General features: G+C 46.2%; 1 protein-coding gene across 2 annotated transcripts in view; it reads right to left on the bottom strand.

Annotated features, from left to right (window-relative positions):
* Positions 1 to 4,878: 4,878 nt before the first annotated feature.
* The window catches only part of LOC137521942 (uncharacterized), a 63,315-nt gene continuing 51,801 nt past the window's right edge, over positions 4,879 to 16,392 (bottom strand). For both annotated transcript variants that reach the window (XM_068241895.1, XM_068241896.1), the window contains exons 5-6: positions 14,948 to 15,097; positions 4,879 to 6,383 (exon numbers count right to left, since the gene is read on the bottom strand). In XM_068241895.1, the coding sequence (XP_068097996.1) occupies positions 6,127 to 6,383; positions 14,948 to 15,097 (407 nt within the window). In that variant the 3' untranslated portion in view covers positions 4,879 to 6,126. The remainder of the gene's footprint in view (positions 6,384 to 14,947; positions 15,098 to 16,392) is intronic.

The raw sequence follows: 16,392 nt of genomic DNA, 5'->3' as shown, positions 1-16,392 counted from the left end.
GGTCTCCTACTGAATAGTTGCTGGCTTACTCCACATGAAAAGCCAAAATTGAACCCCTGGTCTCCTGTATCCGAGGCAGAGCCCTTACCCAGTATACTATCCAGATAAGCAGCGGGTCTTGCATAATTCAGTAAAATACACGCTTACATCATAACATTTATAACTGCATTTATATCTATAGAAGATGTACTTGAAAAGTACCCCTGAATTGGGGGGAAAAGCTATTAAATGAGGCCCATGCTGGGCTAGATTACCTTTTTAAGAAGTGACTTGGCACTCGCTGTTGTCCTCAGGGTGCTCTTCAATCTCCGTTCCTGATCAACTTTTACGCCTTTTAGAAGTTCCTCTAAGTAGCAGAGAGTTAAAGTGCCCATACATCTAGCGATTTTGCTGTACGATCGACCATTCCATTTGATCATTTTATGGAATCGAGAAGGAATCGGGTGTCTTCTAGAATTCCCAATCAATGAAAAGTGGCTGATTTCATGTGGAATCGACCAGCTCACTCGATCGAGCCGGATGCAAGATATCGGTCAATCGCACAGGAAACGGCTACTGCTCACATGTTATTCGATCGATTTTTGCATTCAGAGCATGGAGACACAATATCGGTCAGTTCGAATGTGAATCACACAGGATATTGTTTGTAGTGTGTGGTTTACGAGTCGATCGACTTCCGATCAACCATATTAAAGTCGATTCCTTAATAAAGTTGATTGCTCTGTTGATTAAATCAGAATAACTAGATGTACAGTATGGCTAACTTTAGTCTGCTTAATTGCGAATCTCCAACTACATCTGCACAGTGAAAGAAAGCGCTCGTGGACAAACAGTTGCTTACGCTGTACTTGCGCAGTTTGGAACTTCCATCTCGGTATTTTTGAGTCATTATTATTATAGCAACGTAATTTTCTATAGAGCTGTACAGAGTATATTGTCTTGTCACTTAACTGTCCCTCCGAGGAGCTCACAATCTAATCAATACCATAGTCCCATGTCTATGTATGTATTGTGTAGTGCCTGTATTATAGGGGGTGTGGTACCAATAGAGTCCGAGGACCTTCCAAAGGAGACAAAAAATGAGACAGGGACACCAGGAGCCCCTGATAGTGTAGCATGTTGAGGGTATGGGACACTCAACAACGGTATGTGCAGAATACTCACAAGAATAGGTTGCAAGACCAGCAACCCCAGTGTAACGGCTGGTGAGGAAAGCCTGTCCTCACTCGGGTTCTTTGGTCTTCGTCAATCTAGTTTACTCTCAAGGAAATGAAAAAGGGGTGTAAGGGTTCCAAGGAACAAACATACACGGCCAACACCCCGAGCAGAGGTGGTTAGTGTGGGATGTTACTGGGAGGGAGGAGGCGAACCAAGATGTGATGTGTGGAATGGTTAATGTAAGCTGGATAAAACATACATAAATAAGCTTACCTCTAAAATAAGGGAGTAGCCCAAAAAAAAGTAATAACATTTTTAATAGAAACCCGACACTTGTATGATAACGCGTTTCGCGGATAGCAGTCCGCTTCCACAGATCAAATAACAAAAGTGTCTCAATACTGGTGATTTGCAAGCAGGGAGCCCCTCTCTGACTGCATGTATCATAGTCTAGGGCCAATTTTAGGGGGAAACCAATCCATCTTATCTGTATGTTTTTGGGATGTGGAAAGAAACTGGAGTGCCCAGATGGAAACCCACCCAGGCACGGGGAGAACATCAAAACTCTGTGCAGATAGTTCCTGGCTGGGATTTGAACCGAAGGCCCAGCGATGCAATCACTACGCCACCATGCTGCTCACCGCCACCAGAGGGAGCACCTTGGTTTTATTATGCAGCTGGAGAATCCCATAAAATATGAAGCGGACCAGGGGTGGGGAACGTGGGGATACCGAGGATGAAGAGCAGTGCCAAAACACTTCTGTACAGGTAATCTAGTTCACCATGGGCTTCATTCATTTTTTTTGTCCCCCGATGAAGGGGTACTTTAACCTCCTTAGCGGTAACCCCGTGCTGGACACGGGGTAAGCCGCGCAGGAGGATTTCTCAGGCCCCGCTGGGCCGATTTGCATTCTTTTTTTTTCTATACACGCAGCTAGCACTTTGCTAGCTGTGTGTTACTTACGATCGCCGTCGCTCCGCGCCGATTCGCCGCTACCCGCCGCATCAGAGGGTGCCCCCCCCGAGACCCGTGCGCTGCCTGGCCAATCAGTGCCAGGCAGCGCTGAGGGGTGGATCAGGACTCCCTCTGACGTCATGACGTCGGTGACGTCATCGCGCCCGTCACCATGGAGACGTGGAAGCCCTGAACGGGATTTCCGGATGGGCATACGCGTCGGCGGTGATCGGCGAGTACGGGGGGACGCCGCAGGGAGGGGGGAAGCATGTAGCTAGCGCTAGGCTAGCTACATGCTAAAAAAAAAAGGTTAAAAAAACCCTCCCGCGGCCGCAAGAATCATACCGCCAGGGAGGTTAAGTATTTATTTATTGCATTTATAAAGTTCCAACATATTACACAACGCAGTAACATTAACAATAAGCTATTGCTAGGTACACGCCATGCAATTTCCCATCCTATCGATAGGCTGAATCAATGCATGCAGATATAACATGTCCGATCTGCTTTCAATCAATAATAGGATTGATTTTATGCAGCACTGATCTGAAGATCGATCCTATTATCGATCAGGAGCAAACCAGACATGTAGAAAATTATTGTTGCGACCTGTCGATTGCATGGTGTGTACCAGGCATAAGACTGAGTAAAGTTGAATTTTGAAACGTATTTAATTTAACACCAACAAGTTTAATTAAACGAAATTGGGTCAGGGGTATTTTAAAGTGAACCCGAGGTGAGAGGGATACGGAGGTTGCCATATTTATTTCCTTATAAGTAATACCAGTTGCCTGGCTGTCCTGCTGATCCTCTGCCTCTAATACTTTTAGCCATAGGCCCCTGAACAAGCATGCAGCATATCAGGTCTTTCTGACATTACGCCAGACCTAACAAGATTAGCTGCATGCTTGTTTCAGGTGTGTAATTCAGACACTACTGCAGCCAAATAGACCAGCAGGGCTGGTATTGTTTAAAAGGAAATAAATATGGCAGCCTACATATAACTCTCACCTTGGCTTCCCTTTAACCGTTGATCATCTCTTTTTTTAAAGCAGACCCCAATTAACTACTGATCACGCCTTGCTTGCACAATATTTAGCATTACATTTTAATATGAAATACTGATTTCATTCCAATTATGAACATTCCTCTAACGACTTCCAAACCTAAAGGTGGCCACACACCAATTAAAAGATCCAGTTATACACCAATTCGATAACTACGATCGGTTGTTTCCGAAAAATAGAAAGCTTTTTTTTTCATTTGTTCAAGAAATCTGATCGAATTTCCCGTTTTTATTCAATAAAAGATCGTGAGTGTTGGATTTTTTTGATCAATTTTTATCAATATTGTATGGTGTGTGGTAGATTGTCAATTACTTGATATACAGACCCATGCAAATTTTTTTGTGACAGTCAGGTCCGGATTTACATCACAAGACCCTATAGGCACAGATGTCCTGGCACGCTAGACTCCGCCCTCCATGAACCCGCAAACCCCCACTGACCCGCACCGCAAGTGTGCTGGCTGGCCCAGCTGTCACTTCTCCCCCCTAATTCCCTCTTAGCCACAAGTACCTCTTAGCATTAGGTAGCCAGAGGTACCCTCAATAGAAGTAGCTAGAGGTGTCCCCAAGTATTAGATAGCTAGAGGTGCCTCCAGGCTGAAGGGAGATCTCGTCAGTGGAATGCAGAGAGCCAGGTCAGTAACAGTTCATTTATGCTTTGCTTGGGACATTGCAAAGACATTGCATAGAAAAGGAGGGAGGCACTCAGGGAAGGGAGCGAGCTGCCTTTTCATCAGCAGGCGCCTGTAGGCATGAGCCTACAGTGCCTTATAAAAAATCCAGCCCTTGTGACAGTAGTTTTAAATGGGTGACAGGTTTGGCCTGCAGGTAGGCCATTTTAGCGACAAAGCCCTTTTGCTGTAGAATCACACCATCGTAATACTTATAGAACTTAAAGGATACCTGAAGTGACATGTGACGTGATGAGATAGACATGTGTATGTACAGTGCCTAGCACACAAGTTACTATGCTGTGTTCCTTTTTTCTTTATCTGCCTGAAAGAGTTAAATATCAGGTATGTAAGTGGCTGACTCAATCCTGACTCAGACAGGAAGTGACTACAGTGTGACCCTCACTGATAAGAAATTCCCCTTTTTATCTCTTTCTTGCTCTCAGAAGCCATTTTCTGCTAGGAAAGTGTTTTATAGTTGGAATTTCTTAGTGAAGGTCACATTGTAGTTACTTCCTGTCTGAGTCAGCCACTCACATACCTGATATTTAACTCTTTCAGACAGAGAGAGAAAAAAAGGAACACAGCATAGTTATTTGTATGCTCGGCACTGTACATACACATGTCTATCTCATCATGTCACATCGGGTTTCCTTTAAAATATAGAACACTGAGGTTTGGCATTGCCTTTGTGAAATGATCATGACCTAACCTGAAAAAGACATAATCGGGGTGACCTCATATGTTGTTATAAAACGTACACTGTATATCATTCAGAATGAACGGTGCACCAGCAAAATCCTATCACACAGGTTGTTTTCTGAATTGTGCGTACAAATATCGCCGGTGCTGCATTTTGGTGCACGGGAATTTTTGATTGTAAAAATATTGGCAATTGAAATTACCGATATTTTACTGTAGACAAACCCGGTGACTATTCTCACTTGAACTCTTGCTCCAATTCAATCTGTTAATAACAGCATGATTCAAGATCCAAGAGGCAGCAGAGCAGGTACAACAATGGGGGAAATATTGAATAAACAGTGTAATACTGAATAAAAAGCAGTACATTTGCAAAAAATAGGCTTATAGGCTTCACCTACCATATTTCTCAAAAATATGGGCCATCTTTGTCTTTTGAACTCTTATGGCTAGTAAAACATTCAATTCCCATACTTACATCTATTTAAAGTATACCTGAGACGGGGGATATAATAAAATTATACATACCTGGGACTTCCTCCAGTCCCTTCAGCCTTATAGCTCCCTCACCGCCCTCCCACGCCTGCATTCTCTGCTGTTCGGGCCAGTATTTCCTTCAGTCGAGGCTAGTCGGAGCGTGTGCAGTCCGGCCGTGCTCTTCCCCCGAGAGACGCACATGTGCAGAACACCCCGAGTAGAGGCATAACCAGGCCAAGTAGCGGAGGATCCAGGCAGCACGGGAGGACAGCGAGGGAGGGACTGGATGAAGTCCGAGGTATGTATTTTTTGTATCCCACCTAGAGATGAGCGTAATGACTTAATTACGATTTCGCGAAATTTTGCGTAATTAGTGTAATTACGATTATGGCCGTAAGTACATAATCGTAATGAAGAAGGATTTCGCGAAATTCCGCGTAAGCGTAATTTTCGCATTACAGTGGGTATCGCGAAATTACGTTTGCCTTGCATGCAACCGTTTGTAAGCGTAGTTACATAACGTAATTTCGCAATAGTTCATATTACTGTAAGCGTTAATTTTCGCGTAGCTTTCGCGTTACGGAATGCTGAGTTGTTTTTCGAGACAAGTTGTACTGTCTACATGTGCTATTTCGCATCTAAAACTCGCCATGTAGTGATATTTCGCATCAAAATTCGCCATGCAGACGAGAACGCGAAAAATAAGCTAAATTTCGCGAAAATTAAGCGAACCCTTTGGCGAAAATTCGCGAGCAACCCTGCTAACAAGTAATTACGAAATTCGCGAAATTACAAAGAAATGCGAAATTACGTTATGGTTTAACGCGAAATTACGTTATGGTTTAACGCGAAATTACGTTCTGAACAAAACACGAAATTACGCTTACGGTATTTTCAATTACGATTTTAATGGCAATTACGCTACCATAAGTTCGCATCGTAATAGCAAATTTCGCATGCGTAATTATAGTAACGCGAAATTTCAAAAATTTCGGCTCAACACTAATCCCACCCCATCTTAGGTTTCCTTTAAATTAGGTCACAAATCAATATCTTTTATATGTTTAAGTCTAATTTCATTGAAATTCCTCAATGTTTTACAGCCCCGCCTCCAGGAGTAACAGACAAATCACAGTGAGGAGGAGGCTGTTTTGGAGACTGGTGCTTCTGCCTGTAGGGCTAGTAGTAGAGCCAGATTTGCTAGCAGTATCGGCAGCACTCGTTTTATTGCAGGAAATCTTAATACACTGACGGAACGGCTCATCCGCTCTCCTGACGCTGGTGTCATTGCTGTGATTATCGCCTGTGGTCTTTTTGGCACAATCACTTGCACTGTGAAAACCCATATTGTAGCCTATAAGGAAAAAAAAAGAAAAAACAGAAAATTAACCACTTCAGCATTCAGTGGTTTTTCTCTGTAGGCATCTGAGCAATTTTCACATTTCAGAACTCCTCTCATTCATTCTCCAATAACTTCCTCACTACTTATCACACCTAAATGATCTAAATCTTGTTTTGTTGCCTCGGATTAGACTTTGTGTGTGTGTGTGTGTGTGTGGGGGGGGGGGGGGGTCGCAGTTATGTGATTCTCCATGCATTTTTAAGGGACAAAAGAGAAGAAAAAATGCACTATTTCTCAATTTCTATCCACTATAGTTTCAAAATAAACAATGCTACTGTAGATAAAACCCACACATTTTATTTGCCAGTTTGTCCTGTGTTAGGTCTTCAGGGACTGTTACCCCTTTCACCAAGACTGAGGGGTTACCGAGATGTGGGATCTAAGTGACCACAGGCCTTTGCTCTTGCACCCTGCAAGGGATGATAGAGTTTGCAGGCTAGTGCCCACCTGGTCACAACTGGGATAACCTCAGATGATGGTCGAGAGAACAGTAACACCTCACTGTGGAGTTTTCAAAAGTGGCATGCCAGTGATCAATCCAGGTCAGGGAAGGTAGCAGGTAAGCATGAGAATCCAGGTCGCAATCCGAGTAGAGGCAGGGCAGGCAAGTATCATTATCCGGGTCACAAGCAGAGTCAGGGCAGGCAGCAGGCAAGTGTCAGCATCCAGGTCACAAGCAGAGTCAGGGCAAGCAGCAGCCAAGTATTGGTATCCAGGTCACAAGCAGAGTCAGGGCAGGCAGCAGGCAAGTGTCGGTATCCAGGTCACAAGCAGAGTCAGGGCAGGCAGCAGGCAAGTATCGGTATCCAGGTCACAAGCAGAGTCAGGGCAGGCAGCAGGCAAGTATCGGTATCCAGGTCACAAGCAGAGTCAGGGCAGGCAGCAGGCAAGTATTGGTTACAGGTCACAAGCAGAGTCAGGGCAGGCAGCAGGCAAGTGTCGGTATCCAGGTCATAAGCAGAGTCAGGGCAGGCAGCAGGCAAGTATCGGTATCCAGGTCACAAGCAGAGTCAGGGCAGGCAGCAGGCAAGTATTGGTTACAGGTCACAAGCAGAGTCAGGGCAGGCAGCAGGCAAGTATTGGTTACAGGTCACAAGCAGAGTCAGGGCAGGCAGCAGGCAAGTGTCAGCATCCAGGTCACAAGCAGAGTCAGGGCAAGCAGCAGCCAAGTATTGGTATCCAGGTCACAAGCAGAGTCAGGGCAGGCAGCAGGCAAGTGTCGGTATCCAGGTCACAAGCAGAGTCAGGACAAGCAGCAGCCAAGTATCGGTATCCAGGTCACAAGCAGAGTCAGGGCAAGCAGCAGCCAAGTATTGGTATCCAGGTCACAAGCAGAGTCAGGGCAGGCAGCAGGCAAGTATCGGTATCCAGGTCACAAGCACAGTCAGGGCAAGCAGCAGCCAAGTATTGGTATCCAGGTCACAAGCAGAGTCAGGGCAGGCAGCAGGCAAGTGTCGGCATCCAGGTCACAAGCAGAGTCAGGGCAAGCAGCAGGCAAGTGTCAGTATCCAGGTCACAAGCAGAGTCAGGGCAGGCAGCAGGCAAGTGTCAGCATCCAGGTCAAAAGCAGAGTCAGGGCAAGCAGCAGCCAAGTATTGGTATCCAGGTCACAAGCAGAGTCAGGGCAGGCAGCAGGTAAGCATCAGAATCCAGGTCACAATCCGAGTAGAGGCAGGCGTCAGGCAAGTATCATTATCCGGGTCACAAGCAGAGTCAGAGCAGGCAGCAGGCAAGTGTCGGTATCCAGGTCAAAAGCAGAGTCAGGGCAGGCAGCAGGCAAGTATTGGTATCCAGGGCACAAGCAGAGTCAGGGCAGGCAGCAGGCAAGTAATTAGAATCAAAAGATAAAGCTGTCTGGGAGCACCAGGCTGGAACAACCACTTAGCTGTAAGAATAAACAGCCCTGACTGCTGGGGAAGGTCGGCCTTTTATAGCCAGGATTGGCGCAAAATCTGAACTCCCTAGTCTGTACACGATTGATCATTGAGACTTTGTGCATGCCCACGCCAAGTCTGATGCCATTACGCACACCCCCAGCCACAGTTCACAAACTACGGCCAGCGGCACGTGCACAGAGAGTGGAGAACGCCAACTACGGAGTGGAGGCCTGTAAGTTAGATAATATAAATTATGTCCCTAGTGCAATTTATGGGAATAATATATTATTTGGAAATAAAGGTGTATTTTATGTTGCTTTTTTGTTTTCTACTTATACCCAAGGAATAATTGCAAGCCCTAATTTGCAAAAATAACCAATAATATACCCTATTGGTATACATATTTAAAAGTCGTAAGGTAAAAATGTATGTGTTCTATTTTATTTTGGTACAGGATATATGAAAATTAAAATTGTTTTTGATTCAGTTTGTCGCTAAAAAGAATTCAAAAGACATAGGCCTCAACACTAAAATACCCTAGAACCCACTCTACAATACTTAATCGTTAAAATAATACCACATATCTCTCATTTGATAGCTAGTTGGGCATCTAGCAGGCCATTAACCACAAAATGTGCATGTAGCTTTGTACAGGCCAATTTTCCCACCAAGTATTTTAGCACCATACTTTGTTTTCTTGGCCACAGAAGAGTGCGGACATCAGAAAAAGGCCACAAATTACTATTATGGAAAGTTAACAACCAGGGTGTAACGATCGGTGTAACACAGAGAGGGTCTGATTATTGACAATCTGCAGTATCACCAAGAATACAGATATATACCCGATTATTGATGATCTGCAGTATCACTGACAATCAGATATATCACTAACCTCTGGACACCTGAGTGATGTGAGTGTTTGGTGCAACAGTAATAATTTTGAGTAAAGACCACCAGAGGAGCCGGCGGCCTGAGACACTTGAGGAACTCACCCCTGACTACGGATGATATTCCTGAGGCCTGTGGACCCCTAGGAGAGGGACCCAGGCTGGGTTGCAGGAAACCCTGCTGCTAATATGGAAGGTCTTGCCCTGAACAGGGCTAACGTAATACAGTAACAGCACAATCCTAGTCTTGGGTGTGAGGTCCGTGATCATCAACACCCTGGAGCTAGTCTGGAGTATAACATAAATGATAATACAATTCCCTAGTCTTGGGTGTGAGGTCCGTGATCATCAACACCCTGGAGCTAGTCTGGAGTATAACATAAATGATAATACAATTCCCTAGTCTGGGTGTGAGGGCCTTGATCTCAACACCCTGGAACTGGTCTAACAAATAATAAACAATAACAGTACAAGGTAATCTGGCTCAGTGTGTATTCCCAGGTCCACCTGGTTCAAACACACTGTCAGGGTCTGACTATGGTCTGAATGTTTCCACGTAGTGATTGCAATGGCAGACAACCAGCAACTGACAAGCAAGCAGAATATATAGTTGCTGAACTCTGCTGCTCCGCCCGAGCCACTCAGCCAATCATAAGTCCAGCAGGAATCAGCTGATCGTCCTGATCAGCTGACACTTCCCCTGCTGGTATAAAGGTCCTGACTTCTGGCCCGCGCGCGTGTAGCTCTCCTTTCGTCCATGTGGACTAACAGACCCAGCCACACCAAAGGCACCCTGCTGCGTACAAACTGCCGCCTTGGACGCAGAAACAGCCGCTTTGCTGTTAGAACATGCGGCGGCCTTTCCGCGTTCCGCCACAGTCCCAGATGCGTGCCTACGCGTGCAAACCGCCGCGTTGGACGCGGAATCAGCCGCCTTGCTTTCAGCACACACGGCGGCTTTTCCGCGTTTTCTCACACAGGGCTATTCAAAAGTGGGTGTTTTGTAAGCTACACACTCCTGTAGTTTTGCTGAAACTTTCCCAAGTTTTATCATAACATAAAGAAATACATTGTTTTCATAATATGTTGAGTTTGTCCCTACCTATTTTTCTAAGTGACGGGTACAAACTATAAGAAACATTAAAATGTATTATACAACCCATTGGGCTTGATACACAAAGCGGTGGTAACTGTTAGCACGCCTGCGAAAACCCCCTTAGCACGTCTAAACGAGCTTTTCGCGCGCAAAACTTTGTGCGTAAAACTTTACATGCGCACTGCACAGAGCGCAGGGCGCACCGCGCGAAGTGCCCATTAAAGCCTATGGAACTTAGCGCGCATAAGACTATACGCACGCAAAACTTTGCGCGCGCAAAGTTAGTGCGCGATCTTATTGAGAAATCCGGTGCTAACCTACTTAGCACCCTGGTTAGCGCGTCTAAAGACTTTAGACGTGCTAAGCAGGCATGGGCTTCCGAATTCCGCGGAAGCTAAAATTCCGAAATTCCGCCGGAATTGGGGTTTCCGCATGGTTCCGCGGAATTCGGAATTTGCAATCCGGAATTCGGAATTCCGGCAAAATCGGAATCGGAATGAATTGACCAATCAGGAGATGCGGAATGAGTTGACCAATCATAATCAGCGGAAAGTTACCGCGCTAAAATAACAGTTTCAACATTTTTTTTATCCAAATTTACAAAATACAAATCAACTTTATTAACAATAGATATTTCAAATGAGCGATTGAGTATTTCCTCCTAAATTTACGGAAATCCGGTTAAAAATTACGGAAGTCCGTTTAAAAATACGGAAAGTGCACGTGGCGGAATACCGCGGAATTCTGCGGAATGTAGCGGAATTCCACCGGAATGTAGCGGAAGCGGAATTTCGGTAGTGGCGGTATGCGGAATTACCGCGGAATCGGAAATTGGCTCTTCCGACCATGCCTGGTGCTAAGTAGGTTAGCACCGCTTTGTGAATCAAGCCCATTGTGATCAAAATGAGGTTACATTAATGTCATGTGACTTCTGCTCCCTGGATCATTCTCTGAAACCCCTAAGCTCCTTGTCATCCTGCACTGACCCTGAGACATCATCCACCTTCTACTAAAGCTTTACTATTTACCTAACATTGTTACTTGATTTTATGAATGATGACTGTTACTGGCTGTAACAGTAATCATTCAAACATAAGCTAAGTACCCACAAGAAGATGGATTGGGGATCAGTGATGACCAACAATTGTTTTCCGATCCATTTTAACTACCATGGTAACGATGGCACAAAGACGAGTCTTCAACAGAGAATAAAAGCAGGCAAATCTCCACCACAATAAGTATTGAGGTCACGGCACAGCTCTGCAATCATTGATACCCAAAAAAAGGAAAGAGGCTTACCAGCTGGTGACAACCCACATTATAAGGTTGTATCAAGGCTTTGGTAGGACATCAGGAAGCAACAGTGATGACGTTAGTTTGCGAAACCGGTCGGGAAGGAGACAGGCGGCACCTTTATACTGTCCTTTACTGCTGACCCATACACGCGTGCAACTTTCTCAGGGTTCCCATTGCATGGGCCCCGTATGTAAGTTTTGTTTTTATGCTATTTTTAAGCTGTTTTTACTATGAAAACTCTATATTAAACGGTTTACACTTAGAGTAGCCGTTTGTTTGTTTTGTATAATGTTTACCGATATCCATTCGTGAGATGAAACATTGCTGAATTGGTGGATCCTGGACAGACTGTTCTTTCCTGATGTCCTACCAAACCGTGGATACAACCTTATAATGTGGGTTGTCACCAGCTGGTAAGCCTCTTTCCTTTTTCTGGGTATCCATGATTGCAGAGCTGTGCTGTGACCCCAATATTTATTGTGGTGGAGATTTGCCTGCTCTTATTCTCTGTTGAAGACTCGTCTTTTGTTTTTGGACTCTGTGCTGATCATATATGAATTATCACAATGAGCAATGGGGATTTAAGTGAACCGTTGCTCAGTGATGATCACGATCGCCGCACGTCGCTAAACATTGTTTGATTAATTTTTGTTAAACTATATTACATGATATTGCAAAAACAATCGTTCATCACAAAAAAGTTACCTGCTGTGAAATAAGTCGCCACAAACATTTGGTCGTTGCTACGGACCCTTTAGGCACTGATTGGCTCAGGGACCCCATGGATCCTTGAACAGATCATTGCCTTGGGGGGACATTAACACTTTTTTTTTTTTGCTACCAGTATATTTTATTTGAAAATGTAAAACTTTTTTTCTACTATTTTTTTTTTTTTTTAAATCAATGATCACTGTTACTAGCAGTAACTATTACTAGCAATAATAGTGATCATTGAAGTACTGTGAGGAGACACTGATTGGCCAAGGGATCACATGATCCTTGGATGAATCAGTGCAGCCACAAGGGTCAATGGATCACATGATCCTTTTGACCAATCAGTGGTGCAGTGCTGGGGTCACATGCACGCACGCATGAGCATTACAGGAAGCATTGTACTTCCGGTGTTGATTTTACAATGAGCATTGTTACTTGTTATAACAGCGATCATTGCGGCATAAAAAGGCCCCCATCAGGTAGAGGGACAAACATAGTCCCTTTAAACGATTGGTGCTGCCGCACGCATGCGCGGAAGAGCGCATGATTGTCTGCGGCTGGGGGTTTTGTCTGGGACATCATGTGCTACCTCATTTTTGGATGTAGGAGCATGTATAAGGGGTTAAGTGTTATTATTATTTATTGAATTTATAAAGCGTCAACATATTATGCAGCGCTGCAAAATAGATAAAAGGGGTGAACCTACAAGGTAGGACATACAAGGTGCACAAAGCAAGAAACAAGATCATGTGATGGGGTTTGTTTTTATAAATTCTACTGTGTGGAAAAGCAATTATAACAAAAATATGGGTTTTGCAGTATATAGTATGAAAATGCAAAATTCAGCTTTTCCGCTGTAAGTAGTGACTAGGCCCAAACTATAAGCATCCTTCCCTCCTTTTCATTGTAAACTCTGCCCACAACCCCTGGAGTCAAATAGTGACTGCCGTAACATAGTCCGTGTCGTGGGGGTGGAGCTGACAACTGGCTCTACTGCAGCCACGCCTCTCTAGGAGTGTGAGGCGGATCTAGACTGTAGGCGGGGTGAACTTGCTCACCACCACCAATTTGCATATCTCTCTATTTTTGTATTTTAAAAATGACATAATTTTTCAGCATAATTTTTAGTGCACATGTTCAGTTAGGGCTTTTAAAGAGAACCTGAGATGGGGCATTAAAAAGAAAATATATGTACTTGGGGCTTCCTTCAGCCCCCTCCAGCCTGATTGCTGCCTCGTCGACCTCCTCCACCTCCTTATTCTTCAGCAATTGGCCCAGGAAAGTCCTCTGGTCCAGGTCAACTGGGAATGCGTGTTCCTGGCGCGTTCTGCACCTGTGTGGGCGCAGAATGCTTTCGTTGATGGAAGCGCGGCGGAGGAGCATGCACAGCTGGCTTGTGTCTGCGCTGACTGGTCGACTTACTGGGGCGAGTTGCAGACAGTGAGACAGTGCCTGATGACAAAGAGGGAGCGATCAGACCGATGCGGGTTGGAGGAAGTCCCAGGTATGTATATTTTCTTTTTAAAGTGAACCTCCAGACTAAAAATCTACTCAGCAGCACTGAAAAGGCTTGGTGTTTCTTTAATAGTTTCACAGCATCAGAACTTTGTTTTTCTTGCCCAAGCCTCATTTTTAGCTGCACCGAAGAAATCTGCCCTGGCATTTTTCCCCCGATGCTGTGCAAAGCAGGATGGGATTTCTGATGTTGTTGTTCTCCTTCTGCTGTGTTGGTGCAAACATTTTTTTTTTAATTTTGAATTTGAGATTTGAGGCCTAGGGTGCGCAGCTGGAAGGGGTGATCAGGACACAGGACAGTTGAAACTCTGTCTCATGCTCCCTGTCACCTCCTTTCAACCAAAAAGATGGCTGCCCCCATGAAAAATATGGCTGCCCCCATGAATCACAAACATTTGATTGTTCATTTAAAACAGGGTGGTTAAGAGATGATATTACCTATCTATTTTAATTAACATAACTAATGTAACTTAATGACAGTATGTTTGTTTAGGCTGACGTTCCCCTTTAAGGACCCATCTCAGGTTCTCTTTAAAGGGAAGGTTCAGGCACGACCTAAAAAAAATAAAAATACCAATCCTCTTACCTGGGGCTCCCTCCAGCCCGTGGCAGCCAGGACGTGGCTCCGCAGGCTCCGGGTCTTCTCCGTGGCCGACCCGACCTGGCCAGGCTGGCTGCCAGGTCGGGCTACTTCTGCGCTCCAAAATGCGCCTCACGGGGGCGCGCTGACGTCATCGGACGTCCCCGGGCTGTACTGCGCAGACGCAGAAGTACTGCGCCTGCGCAGTACAGCCCGTAGGACGTCCGATGACGTCAGCCCGCACCCGTGAGGCGCACGTTGGAACGCAGAAGCAGCCCGACCTGGCAGCCGGCCTGGCCAGGTCGGGTCGGCCACGGAGAAGACCCGGAGCCTGCGGAGCCACGGCGAGGGCACGTCCTGGCTGCCACGGGCTGGAGGAAGCCCCAGGTAAGAGGATTGGTATTTTTATTTTTTTAGGTCGTGCCTGAACCTTCCCTTTAAGTGACCTAAAGCCAAATCACTCCTTTCTAATTACACCGAATATTTCTATATTAAAAAAAGGGGGATAAAGACACATTGTGGAGTATCGATGACAGATATGTAATTCTTACCTAGTTCTAGGCTCTCAAACCTAAGACACGGTTCTTTGATGGTTTCACAATCCGTCAGATCCACCAAACCTTTATTTTTACAGAGGCCATATGGACCAGTCCTGCAAGTGTCGCATTTCAGCCCATCGAACTTGGAGTCCTCTTCTGGCACTTAACAAAACAAAATGGAACTGTCACGATCCACTAGAATTCATATCAATGACTTTTTTCAAGTAATAAACATGCAGGGGATCTCAACTTCTGACGAGGTTGGCTGGAGATCAGGTATGTAACTCAGGAAGGACACCTGAACTGAAAGGAATACGGAGGCTGACATTTTAATTTCCTTTTAAAAAATGCAAATTGCCTGGCTGTCCTGCTGATCCTCTAATTGCTGCACCTCCTCCCATAGCGTCTCCTCCCTGCTGGCCCGCAGCATCTAATCCCCAGGAGGCCGGGCATGTGCTGCACCTCCTCCCATAGCATCTCCTCCCTGCTGGCCCACAGCCTCTGATCCCCAGGATGCCGGGTATGTGCTACACCTCCTCCCATAGCATCTCCTCCCTGCTGGCCCACACCATCTGATCCCCAGGATGCCGGGTATGTGCTGTACCTCCTCCCATAGCATCTCCTCCCTGCTGGCCCGCAGCGTCTGATCCCCAGGATGCCAGGTATGTGCTGCACCTCCTCCCATAGCATCTCCTCCCTGCTGGCCCGCAGCATCTGATCCCCAGGATGCCGGGTATGTGCTACACCTCCTCCCATAGCATCTCCCCCCTGCTGGCCCACACCATCTGATCCCCAGGATGCCGGGTATGTGCTGCACCTCCTCCCATAGCATCTCCTCCCTGCTGGCCCGCAGCGTCTGATCCGCAGGATGTTGGGTATGTGCTGCACCTCCTCCCATAGCATCTCCTCCCTGCTGGCCCATAGCATCTGATCCCCAGAATGCCGGGTATGTGCTGCACCTCCTCCCATAGCATCTCCTCCCTGCTGGCCCGCAGCATCTGATCCGCAGGATGTTGGGTATGTGCTGCACCTCCTCCCATAGCATCTCCTCCCTGCTGGCCCATAGCATCTGATCCCCAGAATGCCGGGTATGTGCTGCACCTCCTCCCATAGCATCTCCTCCCTGCTGGCCTGCAGCATCTGATCCCCAGGAGGCCGGACATGTGCTGCACCTCCTCCCATAGCATCTCCTCCCTGCTAGCCCGCAGCATCTGATCCCCAGGATGGCGGGTATAGGCTGCACCTCCTCCCATAGCATCTCCTCCCTGCTGGCCTGCAGCATCTGATCCCCAGGATGCCGGGTATGTGCTGCACCTCCTCCCATAGCATCTCCTCCCTGCTGGCCCACAGCCTCTGATCCCCAGGATGCCGGGTATGTGCTACACCTCCTCCCATAGCATCTCCTCCCTGCTGGCCCACACCATCTGATCCCCAGGATGCCGGGTATGTGCTACACC

This window comes from Hyperolius riggenbachi, chromosome 6, assembly GCF_040937935.1.
Source record: "Hyperolius riggenbachi isolate aHypRig1 chromosome 6, aHypRig1.pri, whole genome shotgun sequence".
Classification (NCBI taxonomy): domain Eukaryota; kingdom Metazoa; phylum Chordata; class Amphibia; order Anura; family Hyperoliidae; genus Hyperolius; species Hyperolius riggenbachi.
The sequence above is the reverse complement of the archived record's forward strand: the minus strand, read 5'-3'. Positions and strand labels throughout refer to the sequence as shown.